This window comes from Lissotriton helveticus, chromosome 7 (genome assembly GCF_964261635.1).
Source record: "Lissotriton helveticus chromosome 7, aLisHel1.1, whole genome shotgun sequence".
Taxonomy (NCBI): domain Eukaryota; kingdom Metazoa; phylum Chordata; class Amphibia; order Caudata; family Salamandridae; genus Lissotriton; species Lissotriton helveticus.
The window spans coordinates 1,058,481,872-1,058,494,624 of record NC_136068.1 but is presented as its reverse complement, the minus strand read 5'-3'; the positions used below and the strand labels follow the sequence as shown (position 1 = coordinate 1,058,494,624).

The 12,753-nt window shown below is 47.4% G+C and overlaps 1 protein-coding gene across 3 annotated transcripts in view; it reads left to right on the top strand.

Moving 5' to 3' along the window:
* The window catches only part of DNAH17 (dynein axonemal heavy chain 17), a 12,633,448-nt gene that overhangs the window by 2,392,808 nt on the left and 10,227,887 nt on the right, over positions 1 to 12,753 (top strand). For all 3 annotated transcript variants that reach the window (XM_078653923.1, XM_078653924.1, XM_078653922.1), the window contains exon 16: positions 4,015 to 4,118. In XM_078653923.1, the coding sequence (XP_078510049.1) occupies positions 4,015 to 4,118 (104 nt within the window). The remainder of the gene's footprint in view (positions 1 to 4,014; positions 4,119 to 12,753) is intronic.

Genomic DNA, 12,753 nt, shown 5'->3' with positions numbered 1-12,753 from the left:
ACAGTAAAGGGTGTTTACACCACCTTGCCCCAGCTGTCATGCAGCCAGTTGTGTCAGATGTAGATGGCCAGCCAGGGGTGGCATAATACATGCTTCAGCCCCTGGTAGGCCCTGGGTACACCTATGCCCTGAGTACAGGGACTGATAAGGTGGCCCAGTACCAATTGGTAAATGCACCTAAAGTACATGGTTGTCAATTTAGAGAGAGAACAGCTAGGCTGTGGGTCTGATTAGCAGGCCCACAGCCAGGGAAAGTCGTAAACCAGTGAAGCAAAAGGCAAAAATCTGGGGTGACCATAGGATTTCAGACCCCACTCTCCTACAGTGATAACATCTGCCCAGAGGGCCAGTGAGCTTCAGGCCTTGTCACCCAAGCCTCCTTCCTGAACATCTACCCAGACAAACTGTTGATTCATACTAGAGCTTCCTTTCTTTCGAAAGTGGCCACTCCACTTCATGTAGGCCAAATCACCACTCTGCCTACTTGTCATGCTTTGCCTCATCCCTCCAAGGAAGAGCAGCAACTTCACTGTCTGGACCCAAAAAGAGTGTTGTTGTTCTACCTTCATCACACATGAGAGTTCCAGGTGGGCAACCAACTCTTCGTGAGGTATGTCATAGCGTAGCAGGAGCAGACCCTCTCCTCATTATTTGTGCTCTATATAAAGATCTGCTATGCATTTTCTAAGAAGCAACCCCCTAAGGGTTTAGGTGCTCATTCCACAAGAGCTAAAGCTGCCACCACTACATTAACATACAGGGTCCCTGTTCTGGACATCTGCCAGGCAACAGCGTGGGCTTCCTTGCACACGTTTACCAAGCACTACTGCTTGGACAGTCAGGTCCATAGGTGTGGGCACTTTACTCCTTCAGTCCTACAGGACTTCCTAGTGTAAAAAGTAACTGACGTCAGTGTAGGAGAGTAGGGTCTGCTTTCCTATGGTCACCCCACTTTTTGCTTTTTGCTTCACTGGTTTTCGACTTAGATGTGGCTGTGGGCCTGCTAATCAGACCCACAGCCCTGCTGTTCTCTCTCTAAATTCACACCATGTACTTTAGGTACATCACCAATTGGGAATTGGGTCACTATTGTGAGTCCCTGTACAGTGTACCATAGGTACCCAGAACATAGGTGCACCCAAGGCCTACCAGGGGCTGCAGCATATCTTTTGCCACCCCTGGCCGGCCATCAAAACTGACACAACTGCCTGATCACTCAGCTGGGGCAAGGTAGTGTAATCACCCCTTGCTTAGATATAGTATTCCTATATCTAACCTTATATCTAGACACACATACACCTATAAGTCACTCCTATGGCAGGCCTTAGCATTCCTGAAGGCAGAGTGCTTGGTTTTATGTGAGATGGTGCTCTAGCATGAGCTGAGCCTGTCTGCAGGTTTCGGAACCATGTCCTTATAGCTGTTCTAGGATATAGTCATACCATATACTCTTAAGTGCATTATGAACCTCGCGGTTAAATGCTAACTTTGGTTTGGCTTTATCAAAACATGTTGTGTAAGGTGTCATACGCTTTGGAATACTACCCCCTCGCCAGTTCTGGTGATGGGGGTAGCATTCCACCCTTCTAGAGGGAGAAGACATGTTGTTCCTACTAACCCCAGTTAAAGTTAACCAGAGTCTCAGCATCACAAAATGGATTCTGCTGCCACAGACACAAGTCTGACCTCCTGCTGCTGGGAGTCGTTCCAGCGAGGGAGGCTTGGACAATATGTTTCCTGTCTTGGGAGGTACTAGCATCACCCCAGACAGGCCATAGTGTATTGAGGCAGGGAGGGCTGAATTAAATGAGACACTGCCTGGATCACACAAGGTGTCCCATGCATAGTCCAGTTCAAACCAGTGCTGGGGCACTCCAGCCACAGCTCTGGCGTGAAACTGGACAAAGGGAAAGGGGTGTAGCCACCCCCTTCCTGGGTCCCACCCATAGGAGGGACCTAGCAGGTAATCCAGCCCCTAAATTTGGTATATAGGTAGGAGCTGAGTCCCAAGACTTTAGATTTATCCTGACTGAAACTCTAAAACAAAACTCTGGACCTTCGATGATCTACTTTGCAAGAAGACGACTGAAGTATCTCCCTTGTGGTCAAGGAGTGACCACCCTGCACAAGCAGGCACCAGCAAGCGATCAACGGTTTGCTTTGTCGACGCTCCCGAGCACAGAGCCTGACAAGACCCGGACTTCCAGACATCCAACAGCCCGATCCACAGTCACAGCAGAGCTGAGACCTGTGGAGGCGACGAGAGACGTGGGACTGGCCATCTTGGAAAGCCAGCAAATTGCTTTCCGTGCAACTTCTGAGGCGCCCTCGAAGTTGTGCATTGGTGATTGGGAAGCCCCAGCTCAGAGCATCAACTGCACCGACTATCAGCCCTCCACACTCCACGAGTTTTGCGTGGGGCCCTTCTGCATTTTCTTGCTTGACGCGTCTGTCCGGTCACTTGCCTGTTGGCTAGTGGCCTCTGTGACGACAAAACCTTTGATTTACACCACTGGTCTGGTTGCTCCAGACTGGCCCTTGCTTCCCTGAAAAAGAGAAGCCCCTCAGACCTTGCTGGTCTGACCAAGAAGCCATCTTTGATTCCTGCGTGGTTTGCCTTTGCCAAGGCTTGTTGACTCCAATCCGGAAGCCGACACCGCCGACAGCTAAACCCTTTGTGGTACAGTCCGTATCCAGCTCCTGGTCATCGTGGACACCTCCTGGTCCACATGGCTGCAGAGACAAGCTTCATGACATCACCTTATCGCATCCCAACATCGCCTGGTTCCTTCCTGGTTCCATCCTGGTCACTGGCTGGTGACCCAGACTCTGTCCTCTCTGCTTTCAGGTACTCTCCATCCTCGATCCGCCCTTGGATCCAACTGGACACTTCTCTCCTGGTCGGCTGCAGCATCTTTCTCCAAGGCTCTATAGGAATCAGCGACGAAACCCGACACACTTTGACACCTATGCACCCGCTTCCTGTGGGTGAGGTAACGCGAGTATTTCAGTACTCCTGTGGGTATTGACTATCCTAGTGTACTAGTTTCTAGTAGCTTTTCCCAAGTCCATCCGGAAGTGTCCTAAAAGAACTAGTTTCCATTTCTTTCGTTCCCATTCTAACACTATGGTAACTCGCGTGCGTGTATAGACACTGCACGCGCATCCCGTGGGCCTCCTGCTCCCTATCCTTTGGTAGTACAGTGTAGCCCCAGCGATTCTCCCGGCCCCAGGCCTCTCCTTTGTTTGTGACGTGGTTCTTATACCACTATTTTAGTATATGGTTCGAAGAGCCCCTAGGTCATTATGTATTTTGTGCACTTATTGTATTTTAATTAAGTTTCTTGTTATGTGCTGATGCCTCTGATCTCATAAAGAGTTCAGTGGATTCTGTTAGAAATAAATACATATATATTTTGATATACAACCTGTGTGGTGTCCTTTCACTTGGTATTAAAGGGGTTACATTTGATAAAACAGATTGCTTCACATGCCCTCTTGAGTTAAACCTAAGACTGCTTTGTCCATGCTACTACTAGGATAGCTGGTCTATAAGGTTGACTTTACAACCATCACCATAAGGGTTGTTTGGACTGGTGCAAGTTGCTCAATAGAATAGTGAACATCATATACCAGGCCAACTTCTCACAGTCAGCATGCTGGTGTGGCGCCTATATAGGCACCGTACATGTCACTTCCGTCACAGACAATGCTGGTGATGCCATACGGAGCCAAACAACACCACCTACCAGCCTGCAGGGAAACTGCTCAAGAAAAATTTCCGGATCCAACCTGACACCTGGGAATAATTCTTAGGTAAGGAATCGGTAGCTAGATAGAGTCTGTGCCGGATAAGGTGTTACCAAAGGTGAGTAACTTGTTATTTTCTCCTGTAGGAACACAAATGTTCTTCCTTCCGAATATAAAATATATAGTCTAAGCTTTTGAAAGAATAGAAGAAATGTATGTTAGGCTGATATTGTAACATTCAAGTAAAATATTTTCTTCTATCAGGAGTCTCAGAGTACATTGAGCAACAGAGAGCACGCCTTTATGATATAGAGACCAGAATTCAGAAAACAAAAACAAACAAAGAAGCAATGTCTGTAATGATGCAGGTGCGTAGTAGCCTTTTGACTTATGTTCTGATGTACAAATCTAAACCCCATACATGTCCAGCTGAATTGATTCACCTTACATAGTTCTAGACTTTTCCTCTTCCACAGTGTTGTACACTACCTCTCCCCTACTTCTTACCTCCTCTGCCCTACCACTCCACGCATCTCCCCTTCTTTACTCCTCCTGTCACTGTTTCTCATACTGACACCTGTTGCTGTCCTTTTGTCTTTTCAGCTGCTGCAACTGCCCTATTGGGTTTTACCAGAACACTGCTTTAATTTTGGGGATTTGTACCACTTATTCTTTCCTCTATCTGCACTATTAATGTAAGGCAAACTTCCTTTAAGAACAGTGCATAACTGATCAATGCTTGCATTTTGGCAGTGGTATCGTAGTTTTTCCTCCAGAGGCTCTCCATTGAGACTCATAACCACTGAATTACACCACCCACACAAGGGATCCTGAAGGATACACAGATCATGAGGCACTGATTGTGTGTTCTCTCTGCCACACAAGAAGAGATAGAATTTTTTTGTCAAGCAGTAAATCTCAGAAAATCACTCTAAGAGTTTAGTTAGGGACAAGTAGTAACATACTTTTAAACAATTTTTTTTAAAAGGCCAAGCCCACTGCTCCAGGATCCCGCCACCAGAATTGTAATTTACTTTTTTTTAAAACATAACTTTATTTACCAACATAGCATTTTTAATGGCCTACTACATTATATTTAAATGAGAAAATTGAACTTTTCGAACGAAAATCAAGGAAATGTATTTTCTTTTAAAAGTAGGAAAACTAGAGGTAAGCGTTCTTTCCTCCTATTCTTATACGTATGACATTGTTTTTGCTCACAGCAGTAATTCAGAGTTCACAAATCAGTGAGTTTATAGGTCTGTTAGATAAACTTATCAAGTTATGAACTCATTATGCACTGAGAAAAAAGACATTGTATTGCTTGATTATCATTCATCATGTTAGTGGGAATCTGCAAACTGAAGGCCACATTTTGTTTCCAGTTCATTAACAACACCTTTCCCACATAATTTATATTTATCTAGAATTGTTTTTTTCTGGTAATACATTTTATTGTTTTTATTTTAGGGATAAGCAACCAGACTGTCATAATATCAATATAATGCTCAAATCCTTGACTTTCTGCAGTTTCTAATTCTCTATGGCCCAGCCTACCCTCCTCAACTAGCTTTTCCAGGGCCTTCAGTACCAATATATTACATGTAAAGCAGATAACTTTATAATTCAGAGTCATCCACCACCCAGCAGTGACAGTCTCACAAAATAATACAAGAAAATCCATGTTATACTTCTGATAGGTATAATGAGAATAAGGATGTCAGCAAGCTATGATTTGTGATCCCTCATTTACATATACCAATAGTGGTGTCCACAGTTTTCAAGATTTCTTCCCTTCTTCCGGTATATCCTAGGTTAAGCACCCAATGGCTAGGTGCATCCACAGCGTTCCCACCCATTCATGCAGGCTTGGAGACAAGGTGGCTTCCCATCTAAGGACAGTCAGCTGCTTAGCTGCTTATGTCATGTTCATCATAATCCCACAGCCTTATATGGGTATCCTCTCAATAACTGAGACTTAGTTTGTAATATTATCACTGGAGGATCTATAAGGACTGGGTATCACAGAAAGGTCATTATGTGGTGGAAAACAATGTACTTCATAACCATGTTCGCCATATCCTCACCAATATTCTTTTCTTAGACCGTTGCATCATATTTAGCTTTCTGTGATTGGCTTTTACTGTAATATGCCAAAACAAGTTATACTATGTAGAAAGTTCAGACGACCCTTATTGATTCACAGGCTTAAATTAATAATCCCACATGCTCTCTTTTGTGGTAGTGTAGGCGAGCAGTATAGGCTTATCACAAGGTAGTGTAAACTTATCAGAGGGTAGTGTTAATGCATTTGTGGAGCACACACAGGCAATAAATGAGATACACACTCAAGAAGAAATTCAAGACCACTTTAGAAAAATAACAAGTATTTTTATATCTATTTACACTAACATCATTATTGGGTAAGTACTTTTTGTAATAGCAATTTTTACAGGTAAGTAAAATGTTCAATCAAATGAGTTTGTATGCGATAATGTTTTTCTATGGAGAAAAAAGCATGAACTGCATACAGGTATTTTCAAACGGTTCTCAGGGGTCCCCTTAAGGACATAAGGTGCTAGGAGACCAAAGTCCAAGGTATCACCAGCAGTTCAAGTGTGCCTGGCCTGGAGTGTCCGGGTGTAGAGGTGCTAGACAGATTGGTAGCCTTGCGCGCTACAACGTAGGCAAAAAGGGAGCCACTTAGAAACAGACTGCAGAGGGAACTTGGGGACAAGTCCGGGAGCCTTATACGGAGGGCTCAGTTTGGGGGGGACGGTCCTGGGAGCAGGGGATCATCATCGGATGTCCTGGACTCAGGCCAGGGAGCTCGGGTGCAGAAGTTGTTGGTCATCTGGTTCCCATGCGTCAAAGGCACTCTCAAATCTCGGTTAGACATTATTTATTATTTATTTGTGTGTTTTGTATAGCGTGCAGCTACCCCAACGGGGTGTCCCGGCGCTGCCATGCACAGAATGATTTATTAAACCGGTCCAGAGGTCAGCTAATCCAACGTATTTTTGTGGGCACATCAGGCGGAAGCAGAAACTGGGAACTAGAGGATACAAAGAGAACAAGAGCACTAACTAGTGTATATGGATTAGTTACTTACCTGTAATCCTAGTTCTCTTCCAGGGGTATCCTCATCAAAGTAATCAGCATTAGAATATTCCCGCCCATGCGCGGGACCCTGGAAACACTATATTATATGTGCCCCACATATATATACTCATATATATATATACATATATATATAAAAACATACAATAGCAGCCAAATCACATCAGAGCTGAAATATGCTGTGAAGAATTTCCACCATACATGAATAATATGCATTAGAAACATGAGAAACAACACCAAAGATTGTTTAGAAACTGTTTTAATGCTTAGGCATCAGTAAAAATTCTTATAACTCACTGACAGCATAGAAAGCTCCCAGGCTGCATTGCAAACACACAATCTAAAAAGACTGAAAAGCAACCTGTAGCTGTATACAAAAAAACTGACACCGTGCCTTTAAGGCACCCATGACCCCCGGTATCCCATCATGCCTCAGGGGTGACAGTTAGGTCAGTTGTTCTTTTCGGAGACTGAAACAAACCCAGTAACAAAATAGGTTAACAATATCTCCTTATTAAAGAATATCCTTTGCCCGGGGAGGCTGGAGGGTTGCTTATGACTTTGATGAGGATACCCCTGGAAGAGAACTAGGATTACAGGTAAGTAACTAATCCTTCTCTTCCAGGGGATCCTCATCAATAGTCATAAGCATTAGAATAGAATAGCGAGCCTCTCCTCTTCCCTGCGGGCAACGGAATGACAAGACAGTAATCTCATCAACAAGCCTGAGCAGGCTATAGGCTACCCAAACAGATTTCTCAAGGAGGCTTGCCCTACTTGAGTATCGGCCCTGGAATAGATTTGAGACAGTAATGCCTCGTAAAGGTATGAACCGATTTCCAGGTTGCAGCCTTACATATTTCTGACATTGGAATGTCATGTAAGAAAGCTACTGTAGCGGCTTTCCCTCTAGTGGAATGCGCTTTGGGTGAAACCAATAAAGGCTTGCCTGCAAGCTGATAGGCCAATTTAATGCAAGAGACAATCCATCTGGAGATGGACCTCTTGGCTGCTGGAAAGCCCGTCCTCATTGAACCATAGCTCACAAACAGTTGATCCGTTTTCCTGATCCCTTTAGTTTTTTCCAAATAGAACTTGAGCACTCTCTTAAGATCCATGGAGTGCAGTGACCACTCGGCTGGGGTCGTAGGATTTGGAAAAAACGAAGAGAGGGAAATGGACTGATTTATATGAAAATCAGAAACCACTTTAGGCAAGAAAGATGGATGAGCCCTCAGGACTACTCTATTGTGGTGGAAAACAGTATATGGTTCCTTCGCACAGAGCGCTTGTATCTCGCTTACTCTGCGCGCTGAGGTAATCGCCACCAAAAAGGCCGCTTTCCAAGAGAGATGTTGCAAGGAGGCCTTGTGGATGGGCTCGAAAGGAGGAGACATTAACCTGGATAGAACCAGGTTCAATTCCCAAGGAGAAGGATTTCACACAGGGGGATACACTTTTTTCAACCCCTGGAGGAAGTCCTTAACCACTAGAACCTGAAAGAAAGAAATCTGGTTAGGTGATTTCCTGTACGCTACTATGGCTGACAAATGCACTCTAATGGAAGCATATTTCAAACCAGAAGTTGCCAAGGAAAGGAGGTATGGCAGGATTACCTCCTCCTGCCCTTTAGTCGGATCTAAGTGATGATCCCTACACCATATGTAGAACCTTTTCCACTTGAACGCATAAGACGCTCTCGTGGAAGGTCTGTTAGCCTCCTTTAAAATGTGCATACATTCGGGAGGCAGGTTCAGATGCCCATATTGCAGGACCTCAGGTGCCATGCTGTCAGGTTCAGTGATGAGAGGTTGGGATGTAGTATCCTCCCGTTCATCTTGCTCAACAGGTCTGGTTTGCAAGGAAGTCGTCTGTGTGGACACACAGACAGATGCAGCAGGTCCGGGTACCACCACTGTCGTGGCCAATCCGGAGCTATCAAGATCATCTCCATGTCCGACCTGAGGAGCTTGGAAACTACCTTCGGAATCAGAGGCAGGGAAGGAAACGCGTAAGCAAATGTTCCCGACCAATCCATTAGGAGAGCGTTCCCCTGCGTCCCTGGACGGTGGAATCTGGACGCGAAGGCGTGGCATTTTGCGTTTTCTTCGTCCGCAAACAAGTCTATGGCTGGACGACCCCAACAATAAAAAAGCTCTTCTACCACTTCGTCGTTTAGCACCCAGTCTGGCTGATCTTCGAAGTGCCTGCTGAGTGCGTCTGCTTGGGTGTTTAACTCGCCTGGAAGGTGCACCGCCACCACTGAAAGGTTTCGAGAGAGAAGCCAGTGCCAGATGGTTTGAGCCTCCCGGGAGAGAGGGCGTGACCATGTGCCTAATTGTTTGTTCAGATAGAACATGGTGGTTGTATTGTCTGTCTGAACTAAGACTGAGTTGGACTCGATCGCTGGAAGAAAAGCTTTGAGAGCTAGAAACACCGCTCTGAGCTCCAGCATGTTTATGTGGTACGTCCGCTCCTGTGCAGACCACTGACCCTGAATCTGAAGGGGACCCATGTGCGCTCCCCAGCCTCGTAGAGAGGCATCTGTCACTATAGACTGGGTTGGTAGTGGCTGGTGAAAAGGCACTCCCACTAGCACATTCCTCGTCCGAGTCCACCCTTTGATGGCATCCTTCGCTGCTTGGGAAAGAGTGATACGATCTTCCCAACGCCCTGTCGCCTGGTCCCACTGGTCTTCGAGAGCCTGTTGTAGAGGCCGAATTCTCAGTCTGGCGTTCGGGATGAGAAAAATGCAAGACGCCATGGAACCCAGCAGGGAGGCTACCTGTCGGACTGTTGGAAGCCGAGACTCTAATAGAATCCCACACTTCTGCCACATGGAAAAAAGTCTCTCCTCCGAAGGAAACGCTTTTCCCAATTTTGTGTCCAGAACGGAGCCTAGGTAGTGGATGGACTGTGTCGGCCGCTGGACTGACTTCTCCAGGTTCACATGGAGACCTAGCCTGTGCGACTGGTGTAGGCAAAGTTGCAGATCGTGCGTTACCTGTACCTGAGACGGGCCCTTTAGGAGCCAGTCGTCCAGGTATGGGTAGATGAAGAGTCCCTTTTTGTGAAGAAAAGCCGCCACCACTGCCATGCATTTGGTGAACACTCGTGGTGCGGACTTGAGTCCGAAGGGTAGCACCTTGTACTGGTAGTGTTTGCTTCCTACAACAAACCTCAAGTACTTGCGACGCTGTAGAGCAATCGGAATGTGAAAGTATGCATCTTGCAGATCCACCGAACACATCCAATCTCCGGCTTGAAGATGTGGGCATATTTGGTGAAGAGCTAACATGCGGAACTTTTCTCTGACGATGACTTTGTTTAGGAGACGCAGATCGAGTATAGGTCTGAACTTGTCCTCCTGATGTTTTTTGGGGACAAGAAAGTATCTGGAGTAGACTCCCTTTCCTCTTTGAGAGGGAGGAACTTCCTCTATAGCTCTTTTTTGTAGGAGGACTGCCACCTCTCTTCGGAGCAAGCTCAGCTGGTGAGGGCAAGAGTTCTTTGGAGGAATGCTTTTCGGGAGCGCACGGAAACGTAGCCTGTATCCATTGCCCAGTATATTCAGCACCCACTGATCTTTCGTGATCCTGACCCACTCTGCCAGGTGTTGTGAAGCACTTCCTCCCACTGGAGTGGGTAACGGCGCCAGAGGAAGCCACTGATCAAGCCTTTCCTCCTCTCGTGGTGGTAGAGGACTGCTGGTGACCTCCTCTACCTGTGTTGGATTTGCCTCGAAACTGGGATTTTCCCTGGTTCTTATTCTGGGACCACTGAGGGGTTTGAACCCTCTGTTGAGCCCCTCTCCCCCTGTTGGTCTTAAAGCAGCGTTTGAATTCTTTTTTCTTCTCCAAACCCACCGCTTTTACCGTATCCAGTTCAGTCTTCATACGGGTCATCTCTTCGTCAGCATGTTCTCCCAAGAGAGAGGAACCCGAAAATGGAAGATTAAGGATGCGATGCTGAGCATCCGGCTTCAGCCCTGTGAGGCGTAACCAAGTCGACCTCCTGGCACAAACTCCATGTGAGTAGGAATGTGCCGCAAGCACTGCAAAGTCCGCTGCTATGCTTATCAACTAGTTCGCCACCAGACCTCCTTCTGTCATAGTTTCCTCGAAGTCCTTCTGGTCTTCCTTTGGCAGTTTGGACTTGAACCTTTCCATGGAGTCCCATAAGGCTCTGTCGTATCTACCCAGCAGTGCGGCCGCACTGGAGACCTTCAGTGTGGAGGCAGCTGAATTGCAAACTTTGCGATCCCACAAATCCTGAGATTTGCTGTCCTTATCTGGGGGGGACTGAGGAGGAAGCAGCAACTGCATGCGTCTTCCTCGCCGCTGCCACTATCACAGAGTCTGCTGGAGGGTCAGATTTTTCAAAAACTGGGTCAGAAGAAGCCGGCCTGTATTTCTTCTGTATGCGGGCTGGCACTGCTCTGATGGCTGCTGGAGTTAGGAAAACGTCCTTGACCGGATCCATAATCCCCGGGACTAAAGGCAGCAGTGGACGAGAGATAGATTTTTTGTGCAAAGTTTCAAAAATTACTGTCCTAGTAACCTGGAGAACAGACATTTCAATGCTCAGCTTCTGAGCTCCTCTTTGCAGGACATCCAGATAAGTGCCGATGTCATCCACTGGAGAGGATCTAGAAGTAGGACTATCGGTCAACGTGGGAGAGTAATCCCTCTTGGAAGACCTGGTAGAAGAGGTAGATGAAGTAGACGGAGTTCTTCGACGTCTACGGTGAGCACCGTGCCTCCTCTCACGTGATCTTCTTGGGTGCTCTTCTCTTCTAGGAGAGCGAGATCTGACGGATTCTGTCTTCTTGGTGAACGAGATCTGACAGGTTCTTCTCTGGGAGATCGGGATCTCACCGGATTTTCCCTACTGGGAGAGTGAGATCTGGTTGGTCTTCTCACAGGTGATTTGTCTACTTGGCGAATGGGAGGACTATGCCTGTCTACTTCATCCACCAGTCTCTGGAGAGGAGATCTGTGTTGCGGACTGACGTACTCTTGCATATGTTTGGTAGCCCCTGATTCTCGCCAATGGTCCAATGACTTGTACCATCTGGGTGACAGTCTGACCTCCGCAGCCGACGGATCTGGCTGACGCACAGGAGAGCTGAGGACAGGACTTCTGGACCTTGAGGATGTAGTTGAGGAGCCAGAAGACTGCGAAGTAGAATGACGAGAAGCTGACTCCTTAACCATGATCACAGAGTTTCTTGATGACGATGGAGCCCTTTCTGAATGTCTCGATGTCGAGCGTTCTGGCGTCGTATGTTTTTCTCTCGACGTCGAACGCCTCTGGGGAGTCGGCGGGTCCAACAGTCTCGACTTCGAATGCCTCGACGGCGATCGATGCGAGGATCTATGGTCTCTCGACGTTGAACGGCGATGACCAGCCGTCGACGGAGCCATCTCTCTCAATGTCGAACGGCGATGACCAGCCGTCGACGGAGCCTTCTCTTTCAACGTCGAACGGCGATGACCAGCCTGTCTCGATGTCGAATGTCTGTGCGACGACGGCGGAGGGGTATTGGTCACCCACGACGCCGAGTGTCGACGAAACACCGACGGAGACTGCGTCCTCGACGCCGATCGATGTTTTACTGTCGACGGCGGAGGGGTCTTGGTCCTCGACGCCGAACGTCATTTCTTAGACGACGGCGGAGGAGTCACACTTCTCGACGCCGGTCGTCGCCTGGATGACGACGGCGGAGGAGTGACCTCCCTCGACGCCGATCGTCGCCCGGTTGACGACGGCGGAGGGGCCTTGGATCTCAACGCCGACCATCGCCCGGTTGACGGCGGCGGCGGAGTAACATTTCTCGACGCCGATCGTCGCCCGGTTGACGATGGTGGAGGGGATTTCGAC